This window comes from Synchiropus splendidus, chromosome 7, assembly GCF_027744825.2.
Source record: "Synchiropus splendidus isolate RoL2022-P1 chromosome 7, RoL_Sspl_1.0, whole genome shotgun sequence".
NCBI classification, from domain to species: Eukaryota; Metazoa; Chordata; class Actinopteri; order Syngnathiformes; family Callionymidae; genus Synchiropus; species Synchiropus splendidus.
The window spans coordinates 23,647,697-23,663,780 of record NC_071340.1 but is presented as its reverse complement, the minus strand read 5'-3'; the positions used below and the strand labels follow the sequence as shown (position 1 = coordinate 23,663,780).

Sequence of the window (16,084 nt, the reverse complement as noted above, 5' to 3'; positions counted from 1 at the left end):
GGTAGAATTCATTTTAGTCAAAACATATTTTTATGTACTATAAAAATGGAATGGTTTTTAAAATTGGAAATACTCTGCGTCTTTCAGTATCGCCGTCATCAATGGGGAACAAATAAAATCCCACCATCTCTCCCTCAGTGATGCGGTCGCTGCAGCAACATGAGGAACCAATAGTTTCCTCTGCTTTGTGTCCCGGCCTGCCATGAGGTGATGAGCTGCGGGTGATGGATATCTGTATGGGAACATTTCCTCTTCCCCGCCAGCCTCTGTTCATGTTAAAGTCCTCGCACGTCGTACATCACCGCCGCTCCTCTGGCTGAGCCATGGAACTGCGCATTCTTCCTCGTGGCCTGGGGAACTCCTCAGACCGCACGGCCCAGCCCCAGTCAGAAAAGCACCACAGACGCTTGTAGGTGAGCACGGGGCTGAAGAGAAGCTGGATTAAGAGGAACAAACTTCACACGGATCCTAACAGTTACTACTGATTCCAGCTGAGTAAGGCTTCAGTCTCTCCCTGGGCGGCTTTCTACGTCATGAAACTGGGCTGTCCTGAGACAGTCGAATGCAAAACAATATCAGGAACATTTAGATACTAAGTCCTGTGGATTTTTCTAGCCTTGACCTCTTATCTTATCCTCACCAGCCTTGTCTTCTCAAACATGCCACAATGTGTCTGTAAGATCTCAGTACCTCAAAGCTTCTCCTTATGCTTGGTCTCTCTGTATCTTTCTATTATTATTGCCATTATTGGACCTAGTTGCTTTTAGATTTACAAACTGAACCTTCACTAAACGCAAAGGAAAGTGCGAGATTTGACTTTATAGACAAAGACAGCATGTAATCGCATCACTGGAAGAAAGAAAGTGCGTATTGGAGATGGATTCTCTAGAGGACTCAAATCAATACCTGGTACACCCGGGAAGTAAACAGGTTTCGGATGTGAATCGGAGCTGGGAACGATGTCGCAGCAGAGTTCAGCATGTTCCTGTTACCAAAGTCGGGAAACAAGAGGACGCCCCTGAAAGCTATTCCCACATGTGCCTTGTGCGGACAAAAGCAACATCTTGGTGAATACTTGCTCTGTTTGCAACAAGAAAACCTGCTGAATGAGGAGGAAACTGCTCATTTCTATTGGTGTATTTCATTGAAACTTCAACTTGTTTACGTTCGGGGAAGCCATCTTGGATTGTGGACAAGTGGTGCAAATTCTCCGACTTTCTAAATTGTAAATCCTGATCAGGGAGCGTCACTGGGAACTTGCCAGTTCCGAGATCAAGTGAAGCACATAGTCTATTTCAGGGGTTCTTAACCTTTTTGACCATCTTTCCCAGAACAAATGGGCCCAGGGCCCATTCAAGTAATAGAATTGATTCATTACTCATCAATTCATTTGTGATAAATAGCCATATTTAATCTACTTACACGTAAACAAACCAAAACCTTGTTAAATGACATGAAACTATGTGATCATCACAAAGATAGTTGTCATCGGAAAGTCCAACCAGCAAAACTACACTTGATGCAAACTGTTGAGAAAATTGGAAAACTGTCATAAAATAATAAACATATATTATTTAAACTCCAAACAACATATTAGTAAAGTAAAAAATTGAAAGTATGACCATAAAATGTTCTCATTCATTTTCAGAACTGCTTCAACAGGTGCTTTCATGAACAGTTTTTACTGTTTTGGCGCCATCACTTTCTTTATTATTTTTTCTTTTCAAGATCTTTTCCATAGTTAGAAACTATCACAGATTTGCAGCTGTCAAGTCAATGCGGTGGCAGTAGTGGGTTAGGGTTAGGTTTACTACACACACTACACTACTGCCACTAGACCTGGCTAATATTTTAAAACTGAGCGTCTCGCGGCCCAAAGGTGTAAAACAAAAAAACATGGGCCCCGGCTCTATGGTTAAGAATCACTGGTCTATTTCACACAAGCACAGTACAATCGGTTCCAACAATCATGTGACATTTTTTTCAAGTTTGATCACATGACTCGGCGCTGAAACGTTTCCCAAATGGTGAAGTAAAAGAGCGGTGAAGATCAAACCTGTGCACAAGGGACAAGAAGACAAATGTCTGACTTGTTGTTGTCTCTAGATTTAGATCGCAGCCTCTGCCAAAACTGCACAGAGCCAGATCCACTCCCACCCCCCCGTCGAACACATGAGCTTTATCACTGCAGAAAACAGGCCTGAAATGATTGAGAATCACCTGGGACTCTTTCGCTTTGAAGTTCCACGGCTGCCTGCTCTGTATTACACTGATATTATACAATTTATAATGATATAATTGATCATTATGTTTCCTGGCACTCAACGCCGAACCGGCATGAGTTCATAAATCAGATGATGAAAGGTGGGCGTGGCGCAGGAATCAAAGGGAAAGAAAATGGAATGGATGCAGACACAAATGGCTGCATGAGCTGGGAGATTCTGCCACTCCTCCTCATCCGATCACATCGCATCACCTTTGGGGCTTTTTCCTTTGAATTATTAACGTATTGCGCTGAACACCAGAAGAAGAATGGGTGTTTGTGTTTGAGGGTTTATATCAAAGCCATGCAGTCCTGCGGGAACTGCAGCCCCAGATCTAAACTGCGTAAGAATTTACTGAGAAAACAATTACAGGTGTTCATTAAAAGTGTATAAAACTTTCGGCGGCAAACGCAGAGATCAGATTGGTCGCGGAGCCGCAGGCTAATATCCAGGAGTGAACCTCCGGCCCGCACTGACGCTCTAATTATAGTTCTGGGAGGCTTTGCCAGCTGAGAACAAACAGCTGAAAAAAACGAAAGCCTGGGTTGTAAAATCAAGCCCCAGTCTCTGGTGGCAGACTTTGTTTACCGAGCCATTATTGTGCCATGTACACAAGCCGCTGGGCCAAGTAACACAAGTGTGTAGAGAAAAGGCAGCAATTACAGGATGGAGACAAAAAGATGCCGATGAAGGAGGAGGAAGATGAAGACGGCAGCGTGATGAGGTGGGCAATAATTCAACACAAATAACAGATTGAATTATGAACAGTTGGATGGGATTGGTGAGAAAGACAAACAGGTCGTTCTTTAAGGCTGGAGACTTTTTTACAAGGAACATTTTCAGCTGTATTGTTTAGTGTTACCAAGTCATTAAATGGTCCCGCAACACTGTCAAACCACATCATTTTAACTAGGGTGTTGGAAATGGAAATCAAACCCAACTGCCATTTCTCCCATCCTTCCCTTTCTCCCACTGTATGTTCGAGGCAAATTCTTTTCGAGATACAAATGCAACACAGAAATCTGCAACAACAAGAGGCTGGGGGAAACAACAACAAACACCAACAAAGGTGCAACTTTAGCGCATTTCCAATGGCATGTTTCAGGTGACATTTGACGCTTCAAGCAACAACAACAAGCCACAGTATGTGAACCTATCAGAGCCCAGATCTTATCGTGACGTACGGAGAGAGGGATAATTCATCAACAAGATGAAGAAGTGAAATGGAAGAGAAGCTGAGTGTAGACACCCAGCTGAGAGCTGCTCTGAAGGTCTCATGGATGACACAAATCTTTTGTTGCTTTCATCTCCAGTAGGAAAATGGCTGCATCTCCAATCCACCATGTTGACTCTCCACTAACCTTAAACCCGCGCAAATAGCCGAGAACCAGCGAACATTCGGATGTAAGTTGCGTTTGGTGTGAATGTGAAAGCCATGAAAACAAAGGAGATCACCTGCCCTAGCTTTGAACAACACCATCCTCTACCTCCTGTTCATCATTGTTCTGGTTTTCCAGAGTTCTTTTATCTTGTACAGAAAGTTGTACAGATGAAGCAAGTTGAGAAGCACTTCACCAGCCCTTCACACATTCCCGTAGCCTCGAACTTACCTGCCACAGTTTAACGCACATGACCATCCCCAGCTTAGCCTCCGGGACCAGAGAACAGACCTGGACTTTACTGGGCAACTCGATGATCTGGATCTGGGGAAAGACAAAGACAAGCTTCATGAAGTTTGGTTCAAAAACCTGTTCGAAGAAGTCAAGGTTTGAAAGTTGTATTGTGTTGACGGCACAAAGAAGTGGAGCGTGTTATCGACTAACACAAGTCTCATGATAGTCACCATGGAGTCTAGTGAAGAACTGCGAGTGATAAAAATGTGTTGCAAACCAAATCCAATGCTAAAGCTATTAAGTCATTTCTGTTCATGAATGTGACTCTCCCTTAAAAGGTCATCTCAATCCGAGCTTGTCAGTGTGTTGCCGGTCCTCCTTGACTGAGCGGTACAGTCCTATCCATCAGGTCCAGTGGCCTCCACCCAGTCTATAATAAATCCAGCCCCGGTGACGTGAACAGCATTTTCCCACATAAACTGGCGCTGATTCTGATAAAAGGCAGAGGCTAATGAAGCCAAAGTGTGGGCGACGCCACCGACTTGCTCGGCGCTGATGGTCCTCATATTCATTCTCATCAGGCCGCACGCTAAACAGCTCTTTTAGGGAGCGATCTGTACTTTCACGCTCGCCCACATCTGCCCTGCGTGTTTACCCCTGCGCGCCTGACAAAGAGGGCCGTGGAGGCTCAAGTGCCCCAGGTGATCTGCTGCGCTTGTGTGGCGCTACAGTGGCCATAAATAAAAACCTTTAAAACCCCACATTAATGTTTCTGGCAGCCATCAGCCAACAATCTGCCGACGGGACTTCAGTGTCAAACTGCAAAGAGCTGTGGTTACTTCACACATCCAAAACTCAACTTTTGGATTCAGTGCTCCGGTTGAACGTTTCTAACCTCAAACTGATGAGGAGTAATGAAAGGGCGGAGACATAATATCTGGGTTGTCATCCAAAAATAGAAGCTTATTAGCAGTGACATTATGAAGTTTATATTTTAAATGCCCTTCAAACACGATCTACAGCAGTCAATCCATGGTGGACACGATCAAGATGGGAAGAGAAGAAAAGCAAGTATAGCAGTGAAACAACGTTCATAACTGAAGGTGCATGAGGCAAGAATGGATTAACACTTGACTCTGAATGGTTCTCAACCAAAGATGGTGGCACATTTAACAGGGCTCCTCGCTGAACAAGCGTGGGATTGGTCGACATTGTTGAGCAGAGGTCAAGACATGATTGAGGAATAACTACACACTGAGGCCAAAAAAAGGTTGTTTTTTTTTAACATTCATTTTGGGCTGTTTCATGGAAGTCAACGGAGCATGTGACCTCAGGCAACTGATTTTGGAGCAAGTAAGAAGCATTTATTCTTCAGATTTGACACCTTGTCACCTTGGTTCACCGATGTGTGCTTCGTTCAAGGAAAAGAACCATTTGTAAAATTGGACAGGACCAACCTCAATCCGCAGTTTTTGAACAGCAGTTTGATTTTTTTTTCTTTGGTAGTTGAGCAAGCTTTAAGTAGTCTGAAAATGGAAACTGTAGAATGGAAACTTGCTGCTGCTATTGATGAAAGAAACTTGAAAGAGAGCAGGCTGAGCTCATGGGTGTTTTGTTTAAGTACACAGGACAAAATATTCCCACCAAAAAAGGGCATGCCAACCAAACCAGATCAGAAAGTGCTACGTTTCAACAAGCTCAAATCCCGCACCATGATGTTTCCAGAAAACGTTTTCAAAAAGTCATTACAGTGTCACGTAAGATACACATGCAGCCTCCAACAAACATGATCTATTTCACTCCATCCTTTTTGGGCTGCAGTTACTCACCTGCATGTTAATAGCACTTTTGGTAGCAGACTACATGGTGGTGCCACTATGCCTAGCATCCAACAGAACCTCTGCAGGGTGTACCATTTGTGACACACATGATAAGCATCTGCCTTTGTTCCATCTGTTGAAGACGATAGGACACAAAAATGTGCAGCGCCATCCTATTCTGACTTGGTTGTGCGTCCAGGGCTCAGTGTCTGTTAAGACAAAGGCATTATTGAGGTGCAGGGAGTCACAGGCGCCCTGATGCCTGGGCCGCTGGAGCCGGGTTAGCGGAGGCACGTTTGGCGGGATCAGATGACCCTAGTGTTCCTTTCAAGTGTTCCTTCTCTACAGCAGAGAGTGTAACATGAATCTGGAGGCAATAAAAGACGGTTGAATCGCTGGCTGCCCTTTCTTTACTTCGCATGGCTGCCTACACACCAACACTACACAGAGACCTAAAGGCCGCTTACGTTCAATTTCAACCGTCAAACATCTCGATCATCATTCTATAAAAAGCACTTGAAATAGCCAATAACTCATCTTTATTATTATTGTGAGCTGCTTTTTCTCACTACAATGTATTAAAACCTGTCAATATTTGGGGCGATAAGTCAACAACATGTGGAATATGACGTCATCACGATATGCCTGATCACCGATATACCACCGATATGTGATAGACCACGCCCACCCCCAGTTACAGCACAGCCAGGCTGTTAGTCAGCCAGGAACAACTGCTTCTTCAGGAAGAGGAATTTAATATCTGCATTTTGTAACAACAAAATTGGCACGTGCTACATCCGCAAACAGAAAACCTGCCAGATAAATGGGAAACACAAATGAACAGAATGTGTTTGTTTTTCGGCATAAAGTCTACTTCTGTTTATTGTAGTTACCCATGAGAAATGAATAAAGTGTGTATCAGCCTGTTGTAAATTAGCATCGGCTAAGAAAAGGGTGCATCTGTGCATCCAAACCATTCGCTATACATCACACTGAAAAGATGACGTGACAAGTAAAGCAGTTCAGAAGGACCATCAATGGCACTGCATTTGTCAGAAATGACATCATGAAGATCGAGTTGAGCAAAAAAGCGAGGTTCAAAATTAACGGGCAGATTTTGAAAAATATGGAGACCATAAAAAAGTATGTATTTCCCCACTCATTTCAGAAAGTGAAACCCACTAGAGTCAAATATTTCATCATCATCATCATCATCATCATGAAATGTTAAACAGAAAAACTTTTTCATGAACCACAGCAGTAATGTGCAGCGGCATGGAAAGCCTGTGGCACAGCTCAAGAGCGGCACTGAGCACACAGAAAGAAACATCGCAGTCTAACAGATCAGCAGTCAAGACCGGGTAGATCCAACATTCCAAACTAGTATAAACTGAGAGACAGCTTTGACGGGAAAAAAGGTGGTCTGCAAAGACCCTCAAACGTTGAAGCGAGCAGCTTGACTTCTCTCGGACTGGGTAAGGGACCCAAAAATACAGCAGACATGGCATCTCCTTGATGTCATGTAACAGGATGCAGTCAAAATTAACCACCATTTAGCAGTTGGCATTTGGTTCCAGTGTTAAGTTCCAGAGAGCATTTGCCAAAGATGTTGTTTAGATTGCAGGGTGACAGATGCTGTGCTTAGCAGCACGCTGACATGTCTGACTGACTTGCGAGGCATTCTATAAAAAGAGCGGAGGTCTTATATTACACCTGCGATATCAGGTATTTATATGGTTAAAACAAGCTATAAATAATATTGTAACTTTAGATTTTAAGATCGGAATTGTTTCCCATCCTAAAAGGGAAGGTGGAGGAGGGCTGCACCTGAGATGGTCTTCTCTAGTGCAAAAAGAAAGAAATATTAGCGTAACAGGGGTCAGCAACAAGCCAACTCTGGTCTTATAGATGATGAACTGGTGTGAAGCACTAGAACTGCAGAAATGTTTTTTTTTTAGCTTTGATCTTCGGTTGATGTTTGGATGAATATGAATATTTTGTCTGCACTAAAGGGTCGACAACCAACCGCTGTTCCACACAAACCCTTTGACCTGTGATCTGACTGAACCACATGATTCATTTTGAGTGAATAAATGAGTTATGTCCGCACGAGTCTTTAAAGCCATGAATCGGGTAAACTAATACAAAATCGCTATCACGACTTGAAGCTCCATCTTGGTATGGGCAGCTGTGCGGGCGCTTCATCTGAACTCTTGAGTGAGATTCTCTTGGGTTTTCCTCCTTACCTCTTCAGTCTGTTGCCCGGCAAAAGCCAGCAAGGATTTCCCAGGACTTGTTTGGAGCAGGCAGCACTGACAAAATCCAACACTTCCCGTCCACAAAGAATCCACCTGCACGCCGCGGCCTTCGCTTAGATCCCAAAGACGCACCTGCATGTCCCGTCCCTGGCTGCAGCACGCATTGCAAACAGACACACTGAATTTACTGAATGATACTGAGTAAAAAAATTTAAAAAAAGACTCAAAAGACTGACCTGATAAGGGAACCGCCCTCCTTAAACGTGTTGACCCAAATGACAGAGGAGCCAGCATGACCCTCAATGACGGTCTCTGCTCTTCTGCTTTTAAGGTTCCACACGTGGATGTCGCCCTTCGCTGATCTGCGCAAGAAGATTCAGACACTTTTTGTCAAGTAGGAATTTCAAAGTTATATGACAAACATACCCCGAAAAAAGAAGGTGTGGTTCATCTCCATGGCACCGGAAGTGAAGAGTGTTGAGGGTTCCACCTGCGCCTCTCAGGGTGTATACTGGGGACGGAGCTGGTCGAGACATCACTGAATGAACAAAAGATGGCAGTGTTTATAAAGAACGTCCTTATTTTTCTTTATTGACAAAACAATCATGATGGCAAACACTCCGTTTTTACCTCAGCAGAGCTAAAAATATCCCCGCAGACACTTCAGTGTTGCACATAGCCAGGTCTGTCTCTACAGTAAATAGCGACGTTCGCCCGTGGCTATTGTGCTCCAACACCTCTTTTAGCCAATACGTCATAAATCACAACTGACAGCTTAATTACAGTAAACACGCAGGGATTCGAGCGTCTCACTCTTTTTGAAACCAACTGCCGCTGTCCCAGAGGCAGAAGCCACAGCTCTTTTATCATGAGGTGGGCCAGGCCATGCGCTGGCCAAAATCCAACCGCACTTATGCCGACAGGAGAAGTATATTCTGTGATTGATTCCCCACGAATTACATGGAAATGTTGAAGCTTGAACAGAAAATTTAAGAATAAAGAACACAGAGTAAGATTCTGAAGCACGAGCAAATGAAGGGGGTCAATCTTAAAATTCAACCAGAATGATAACAATGAAAAATAATGTCAACTTTGAGCAGTGCCTCCTGGATTTTGCTGAGTTTTTTATTGATTGTTGTGGCCAAACACAGCAGATTTTGAGGGAACGGATCTGGCGGTCCGCCATGTTTGTTTACGTCCGCCAAGTATAGTGTTCGGTAGCCATGTAAACAATGTGAATCATTGAAACGCAACCTCTGGCGTCCGTATTTGTGGGCTACCGTGAGCGTTTGGCATCGACTTCTCCTCAACACGGTGGGAGGGAATATGATGACGCACATGCCGCGTAGAGGGGTGCGCGAAAGGAGAATTAAGTGATGAAATTTGCGGGATAGTTGGGGTGACTGGACCAAATGGCAGCACCTCGCGGAACTCGCAGCTACTGGTAGGAATGGTGCTACTGGGTGATTTCCTGGAGGAAGTGATTGAGACATAAAAAATACTTCTAGGAACTACAATATCAAGAGCCATTCAACCTTTCCTTAGTACTGTCGGTCTCTCCATTTCACTTGGTGTGCATGCGACTCTACAAACCTGTGTTTCAGCAGTGAATTTCCCACCGTAACATTAACTTATCGCTTCCTAGTGTGGTGCCATCAGCGAGGAGACAGTGAAACTGGAGCCCCAGGCATTCAGGGGCAGCTCATTTGAGAAAGTTAGCAGTTAAATTGTGCATGTGAACCTGTGAAGCGGAGCGACCGGGACTCCTGACCCCGCTGCCTAATTAAGCGCGGTACCTAGAGGGAAGACAGTGAACCACCTCATCTTGAGAAAAGTTCAGGAACAACTGCTAATGTTTGAGTTGAATCAGTATCTGATACTTTTTAAGAACCCCTGAAACAAACCCTCGAGAACATCTGGCTACTTTGACCTATCAACCACCAGTCACACTTGGCTGCGGAAACAGCAAAATCCTTCAACAGCACAAACGTGTTTGTGTTTGGAATGAGGAAAACGGAGGACACAAATGAAAGCAAAGTCATTGTGAGGGTGGGTAAGTTAAGCCGCTCGGCCTGTAACTGGGTGGGTAAGGCTGCATTCCTCAACCAGAGACCTGAGCCTGAGAGAGTGTGTGACAAGAAGAGGCTGACTCTGCTAACAGGTGGATTAGCCGTCACTTATTGTAGCAGGCCTGAGAGGAACTGTGACTCACAGTAGCCTAAAAGCGGCTGTTTTTAGTCTGTGAGGGTGAGGGGGCTTAAAGGTTTCCACTGGCGATTAGAGCTCCGTGTCAAGCTAAGACAACAGGGTAAGAGAGTGATGGAGGTGTCACTGTGTCAGACTGAGCAGGAGTACAATGGCCGCGCTCCCCGGCCACGACTTCCCTGTTCTTTATTTTAACCAGGCGTCAGCATTTTCAAGCAGCAAACTTCCCCCAACAATGGCTCAGTTGTGGGGCCTGCAAGTGAGCTGGCCACAAACCCAAATACAAACAGCTCCGGAAAGCCGGGCCAGATACTGTAAACAAACAAGCCAGTGGCAGGATGTCACTCACAGCTATTTACAAGAGCTTTTTGATTGTCTCTCGCCAACCAAGTAAGGAGAAAACAATTGAAGGGCTCATTTGTCAAAGCTCAATGTTTTACGTCAAAACAATGAATGGGAAGGTGTCGTACTGGTCTGACTGGTGACGGGGGCTAATGTGGGCTACCGGAGAATGCAAAGGTTCTCAAGGAAGCCAACTGTCAACTGGATGACTGCTCGCCTCCGCACCACATTTTCACAGCACCGTCAATAGGATTCCTGTCTAATAACTACTATACTGTCTGGTCCAACGGATAAAACTTTTTCTATCGTAAACTCACTCATTTTATTTGTCTATTATGACACCACGTTTGTCTGATCCACTGGTGACACTCTTCCTCATCTCTCTAGCAACAATGACGTATATTTAATACATAGACACTTGGATATGCTGATGTATTTGTGACATGTTTAATAACTCCTTTTGGCTAATTTGTGTGAAATTTAATAACTGGATTGAGGTCAAAACAATAAACTCATTTTCATGCACATAATATTGTACTGCATTCTCTGATTCCCTCCCCTAAAATGATGGTTCTGATCACAGTACATGGCTGAAAAAGTCTCATAATATATCGCAATGGATCAATCACCACCCCTGTACAGGAATACGTATTGGATCGCAGGATACTTGCCAAAACACAGCACTAGTGGCTTCCACTATTACCACATTTTATTTATTTATTTTTTCACAAGGCATGTTCAGAAAGTAAACTGACTAAACAAACTGTCCAATGCAAATTTAAATACAGGTGGCAGAAACCAAAGCAGAAAGGCAGTAATTTCAATAGTCAATACTCCGGACAACTCAATCCATCCGATCCAGAACAGTAGTCACTCTCAGGAACTACATCAGCTAGCTTGATAGATGAGTGTGGATGAGAACGCAAATGTATTTTCCACATAAAACTCTGTCCTTACACATCATCTATGAAGCCTACTGTAACAAACGCAACAACGTATCTGTTAGGAACTTTCCCCGGACTGAAGCTTGATTCATTTTCACGCAGGTAAACGGCCGGCACAAAGTGACTCAGGATGACATTACTCAAACATCTCAGAAGGTCAGAATCCAAACAAAACCTGCTGGTCACAGACTGAACCAAATAAATCAGAGTAGTCAACAGACTAAAGCTCAACATGAAAGTTGGTGGGAAGAAGCAAAGACGAAGGTTGAGGCTCCCGCTGGCCCTTTAATAGATAAGACAGCACTGAGTAATCTGACTCTAAGTCAGTGGATAAAGGCAGTTTGTCTCTTCTTGGGCCGTCTGTCCACACCTCGTCGGCAATTAGGCCTCATTATGAGAGAAAGGTCTGCTTCCCCTTCATGTTATTAAATAAGAGCCAGCCTCATCCGCCAAGCGTCTCTCAACACCGGCAAGGGGCTGGCGACCTTCAGATCAAACGTAGGGACTATCTGTGGCGGCTCCCCCGCACCCCTCCACCAACCGCTCCCGAGCTCGGTAAGACCGGGGGCCGAGACGGGAGCGGGGCGGGTTATGATATGGGGCATCAAAAGTAAGGCTGGGGACTCATGTCCACATTCCAGGTTTAGGTGCCGGTATCATGTGCTCGGTGCTGCCCCCCCCTCCCTCCTTGTCAAATTCTGCCATTCATAAACAAGGCAGCCAGGAGAGGTGCGGTGATCACAGGGGTTTATGACTGAAGCTTTATAATGGTCCTGCTTCACAGAGGCCATTATGAGATCCAGAGATTCCCCGCTGATATCGCCATGGTCAAATATGAGATTTGAGCTGCGTGATGAAAAGTTGAAAGTGGATTACACACGACTCAGAAGCACACATTCGAGATAATCTCAAGAATGGGCAGCTTTGTGGGGTTTCTGAAAGCTTGGACTAGTTTCAGGGACAGGTAACCTAATAAAGAAAGACATTTGGATGGTTAATAGCTTCAGACATGTCTTTGGACGCTGAACAAGCCTTCTGCCCTGGACAGCATGGAAAGTACAACGCCAAAGGTCAGGCACGGTAATGAAGGATTCTTATTTTGCATCTTCTGTCTGGGGAGAAAAAGCTCTACCTCAAGACAAACCTGAACCATTAAAAAAAAAAATCATAATAATAATAAAGAATATGGCGCACAACAACAATATCAGCATCTGCCCAACTCAACTAGAAGGAAAAAAAAAAAAAACATTTGTCAGGAAAAATTATTTCAGCCACCTCCAGATCAAGGTCATGCAAGGCAACGATATGCAACATGCTTGGGCGACACTGTCACAGCTTCAATGCATTTCTCGTAGGGATGGGCGATAACTTATCGTACACTATATACCGCCAAACACAATCTCCACCACGACAGTTCTGCATCTCACGATAAATTCAATTAAAACGCTCTCCAGCTCCACAGCGTTTCACACACCGGCGTGTGACAGTTGTGGAGTGTGTGGTGGACTTTGGTCCACCATCGTAGTTTTAAACTTATTTTTAACTCTGAGTCTCTGGATCCCAGTTTATTTTACTAGATGGAGTGGTCCTCATAGGTTCTCTGACGCAGCCGTCTACCTTGGTTCACATCAACACATGCAGGTCTTCCGCTGCGCTGGCGCCTCAGCCAAACACCCTGGTGAAAATAGTTGGATATTGGACGGAGCTCCGCTCCGTTATTAGCGGCGGCGTCCTCTTCCGTGTCCCCATTAGGGTTCACTGATCGCAGACACACTCTCACAGGCAGCGCTAATGCTACGAGCCACCATCAGTTAGGGACCATCAACAAATTCTAAAGCGTCCAAGTATGAGTGAAATCTTCAATAAGGCAATGAAAAACAACCATTTTAGGAGAGAGAAATGTGAAAAGGTTTTTCATCATATAAGACAAAGGACTGACAGTTTGTATCATGATTTGGAGAATAGAAAATGACTAAATGATCATTTATTCACATGATTTCTCATATTTCTTCAATAGCATCTAGGAAATGTGTCCATAGTTCAAGTCAACAAGACATGAGAGACAGCAGACAGACGGCTCCATTTAACCCCTAAATAAAGCTGGCAGAGCAGCCTGTCAGACACCAGCGGCTTCTACCAGAGACGTGAAACATTGAATTTCTCATCTCTACACTTAGTTCACTGTTCTATTGAAACATATAACAAATAATGATGTTGGAGACAAACTCCCGAAAACATTTATCGTGATAACTTTTAGCGTTGTTTTAAGGTTTGACTGCACGACAAAGTGATGGTGGCACAGCTCAGTGACACACTTCTAAGTCTATTATGGCCATCTAATGTTTGATGGTTGATCAATGGAAACAAAACAAGCAATGCTTATCTTACATGTCGGGTGAGGGTCTATCCTGCCCCCTCATCCCAAACTACCTCTGGTCCGTTTGAGAAGGAAACCACTGAAGTGAAGGGAGAGCAGGGTCCATTATGATCATGCAGTTAGACAAACAACATGGGAAGTAGTGAGGAAGACACACGCCCTTTATTGTGTGTTGATGTGTGGGTGAGCTTTAGATAAACACCCAGCCACAGATAGAGGCTCAAGTCAGACACAAGCACACCAACACCCACTGCCAATCACAGGCCCAATGAGCGGGAAGAGCCGGTATTGTTTGTGTGAATGGCGTGAATGCTAAGCAGGGGCCACTGAAGATAAGCCCCTTGTGCCTGCTGGGTGTCGCTGACGGAGCACCAACTCCGAGGGTCGTGATTTAGGAGAGGCTGACGGTGGTCGACGGGTACCGAGGAGCTTATCTGTTTGTATTATCACCCATTTCCTCTGCGAGGTCATTTAGCTGGACACTAGAGGATGGAGCGACACAAGAGGGTCAACAGCTCAGATGTCATCAGTCATTACGGACGTGACGGATCCACTGCTGCTGATCCACTCAGTGTTTCTGCTAAACTGTATGGTTTGACTCTTCAACAGAAGTAATCCAACACTAGGAAAGTGAGAAAAGAAGCTAGTGAGTGCAATGCTGATGTCCAAGAAATGTTGCTGTTTGTGGGTCATTTATTTATCCGTTGTTTCTATTAATTATATTTGAATTATTAGTATGATTATTATTCTGTTTTTGAAAGCACTTTCCTAGTTGGTGGGATCCCCACTGACCATAGCAATAAAGCAGATTCTGATTCTGATTTACTTCATCTTCCAATAGAGACATGAGATATGAACACCAGTAACAAGATTATTTGCAATAGAAGATGCTCAGAGAAGCCAAAAATAACCCGGATCAATAGGAAAAATAAACAATATAAGACGGACCTCTCAGCTTGCGGAAGATGAGACGAAACAAAAAGCTATTCACTCTCCTCGAATTCATTTCATTCATTGAAAATAAACTATGCACAGCTCAAACCAACCTGTTAGTTAAAGGATTCCCATTGATGCCAGAGAAGAAACTCCGTAACCACTTGAACACTCGACAGGCTGCAAATACAAGAAACGGATCAGGACTCTACTAACTCTACTGAGCACAAAGCAAGAGAGTTTGGAGTTAAAATGTGGACGACTCAAGTTATACAATGCTGATTCATTTTTACACAGCTTACTGCCATTAAATGTAATAAACAGTAGGGCCAATAACAAAAAGGCTTTCAACTTCTTATATTGAAAATAATGTATGTACATACAGCAAGCATTTCAAGTCCAATACCAGGATCGTTGCAACTGTTTTATTTTAATGTTGAGCTAATAATTACAGTATTAATAAAATAATAGAAAGTCAGCAAATAAGAAACATTAGGTGGAATACATATATGTAAGACACCATGAGTAACAGAACAACATGAATGAGATTATACGAGATATGAGATCAGTGAGGGGTCAGGATTTTGGAAGTGGATAGAGCAAATTTCTGAAGCTTCTCATTCAGTGAAGTCACTGTGTCATATTTAAACTCAGTTAAATGTAGTATTGACATGATGTGCTTTCTCATACTTAATATTATTACCGCACTGGTCCTACAACTACTTCTACTGTGTGTTATTTGGGACCAGAAACACATTTACATACAATAATGTCACTATAACCGGATTGGGAAAATGAATGGATTATTTTAGATTACCAAAGATAGTGAGCAGTGAGGGAGGGGCGAGGATGTGGGACCCACCCACATTCACATTAGAGCATGGCAGAGAAAGCAGGAGGGGATCTGTCTAGAATTAGCTGGGACCTGAAGTAGATTTCAACATGATGATTTCACTACTGAAAGAATCAAATGTTGCCAAGTTAAATGTGAACCGACCAAGTGCAAGTATCTCCTTGGAAAAACACATGGATGATTTGGTCTTCTTCATGCATTTTGACTGAGCCACGAAAGAACTAAACTTAGAAGGGGAAAACCAGAAAAGGCCTGTTAAGTGGCAACCAGTTGCGACGTTAGTTTTGTCCCAACACTGGAAATAAGAATTGACTTAGTCGTCCTCAACCAAAATATGAAACGACTCGATTAAACTGCCCAGTTAAGCTGCGCGACCTTTCACGTCAAATAAATCCAGACTTGTTTGTGCTTAACTCGCTTCACTTCAGAGTTTTGCACGGACATTTAAAACATTTCTTTCAAGTGTGAAATGACT

General features: G+C 43.8%; 2 protein-coding genes across 6 annotated transcripts in view; both read right to left on the bottom strand.

Moving 5' to 3' along the window:
• The window catches only part of gnb1l (guanine nucleotide binding protein (G protein), beta polypeptide 1-like), a 45,498-nt gene that overhangs the window by 18,303 nt on the left and 11,111 nt on the right, over positions 1 to 16,084 (bottom strand). For 3 of the 4 annotated variants that reach the window (XM_053869591.1, XM_053869594.1, XM_053869592.1), the window contains 4 exons: positions 8,382 to 8,493; positions 8,192 to 8,317; positions 7,944 to 8,106; positions 3,875 to 3,967 (listed from right to left, as the gene is read on the bottom strand). In XM_053869591.1, the coding sequence (XP_053725566.1) occupies positions 3,875 to 3,967; positions 7,944 to 8,106; positions 8,192 to 8,317; positions 8,382 to 8,493 (494 nt within the window). Of the gene's footprint in view, positions 1 to 3,874; positions 3,968 to 7,943; positions 8,107 to 8,191; positions 8,318 to 8,381; positions 8,494 to 14,869; positions 14,937 to 16,084 lie in introns of all 4 variants that reach the window. The other variant, XM_053869593.1, reaches the window with a different exon arrangement.
• txnrd2.2 (thioredoxin reductase 2, tandem duplicate 2) overlaps positions 8,407 to 16,084 on the bottom strand; it is a 37,641-nt gene continuing 29,963 nt past the window's right edge. The window contains exon 18 of one of the 2 annotated variants that reach the window (XM_053869590.1): positions 8,407 to 8,493. The gene's annotated coding sequence lies outside the window, so the exon portion shown is untranslated. The remainder of the gene's footprint in view (positions 8,494 to 16,084) is intronic. The other variant, XR_008415507.1, reaches the window with a different exon arrangement.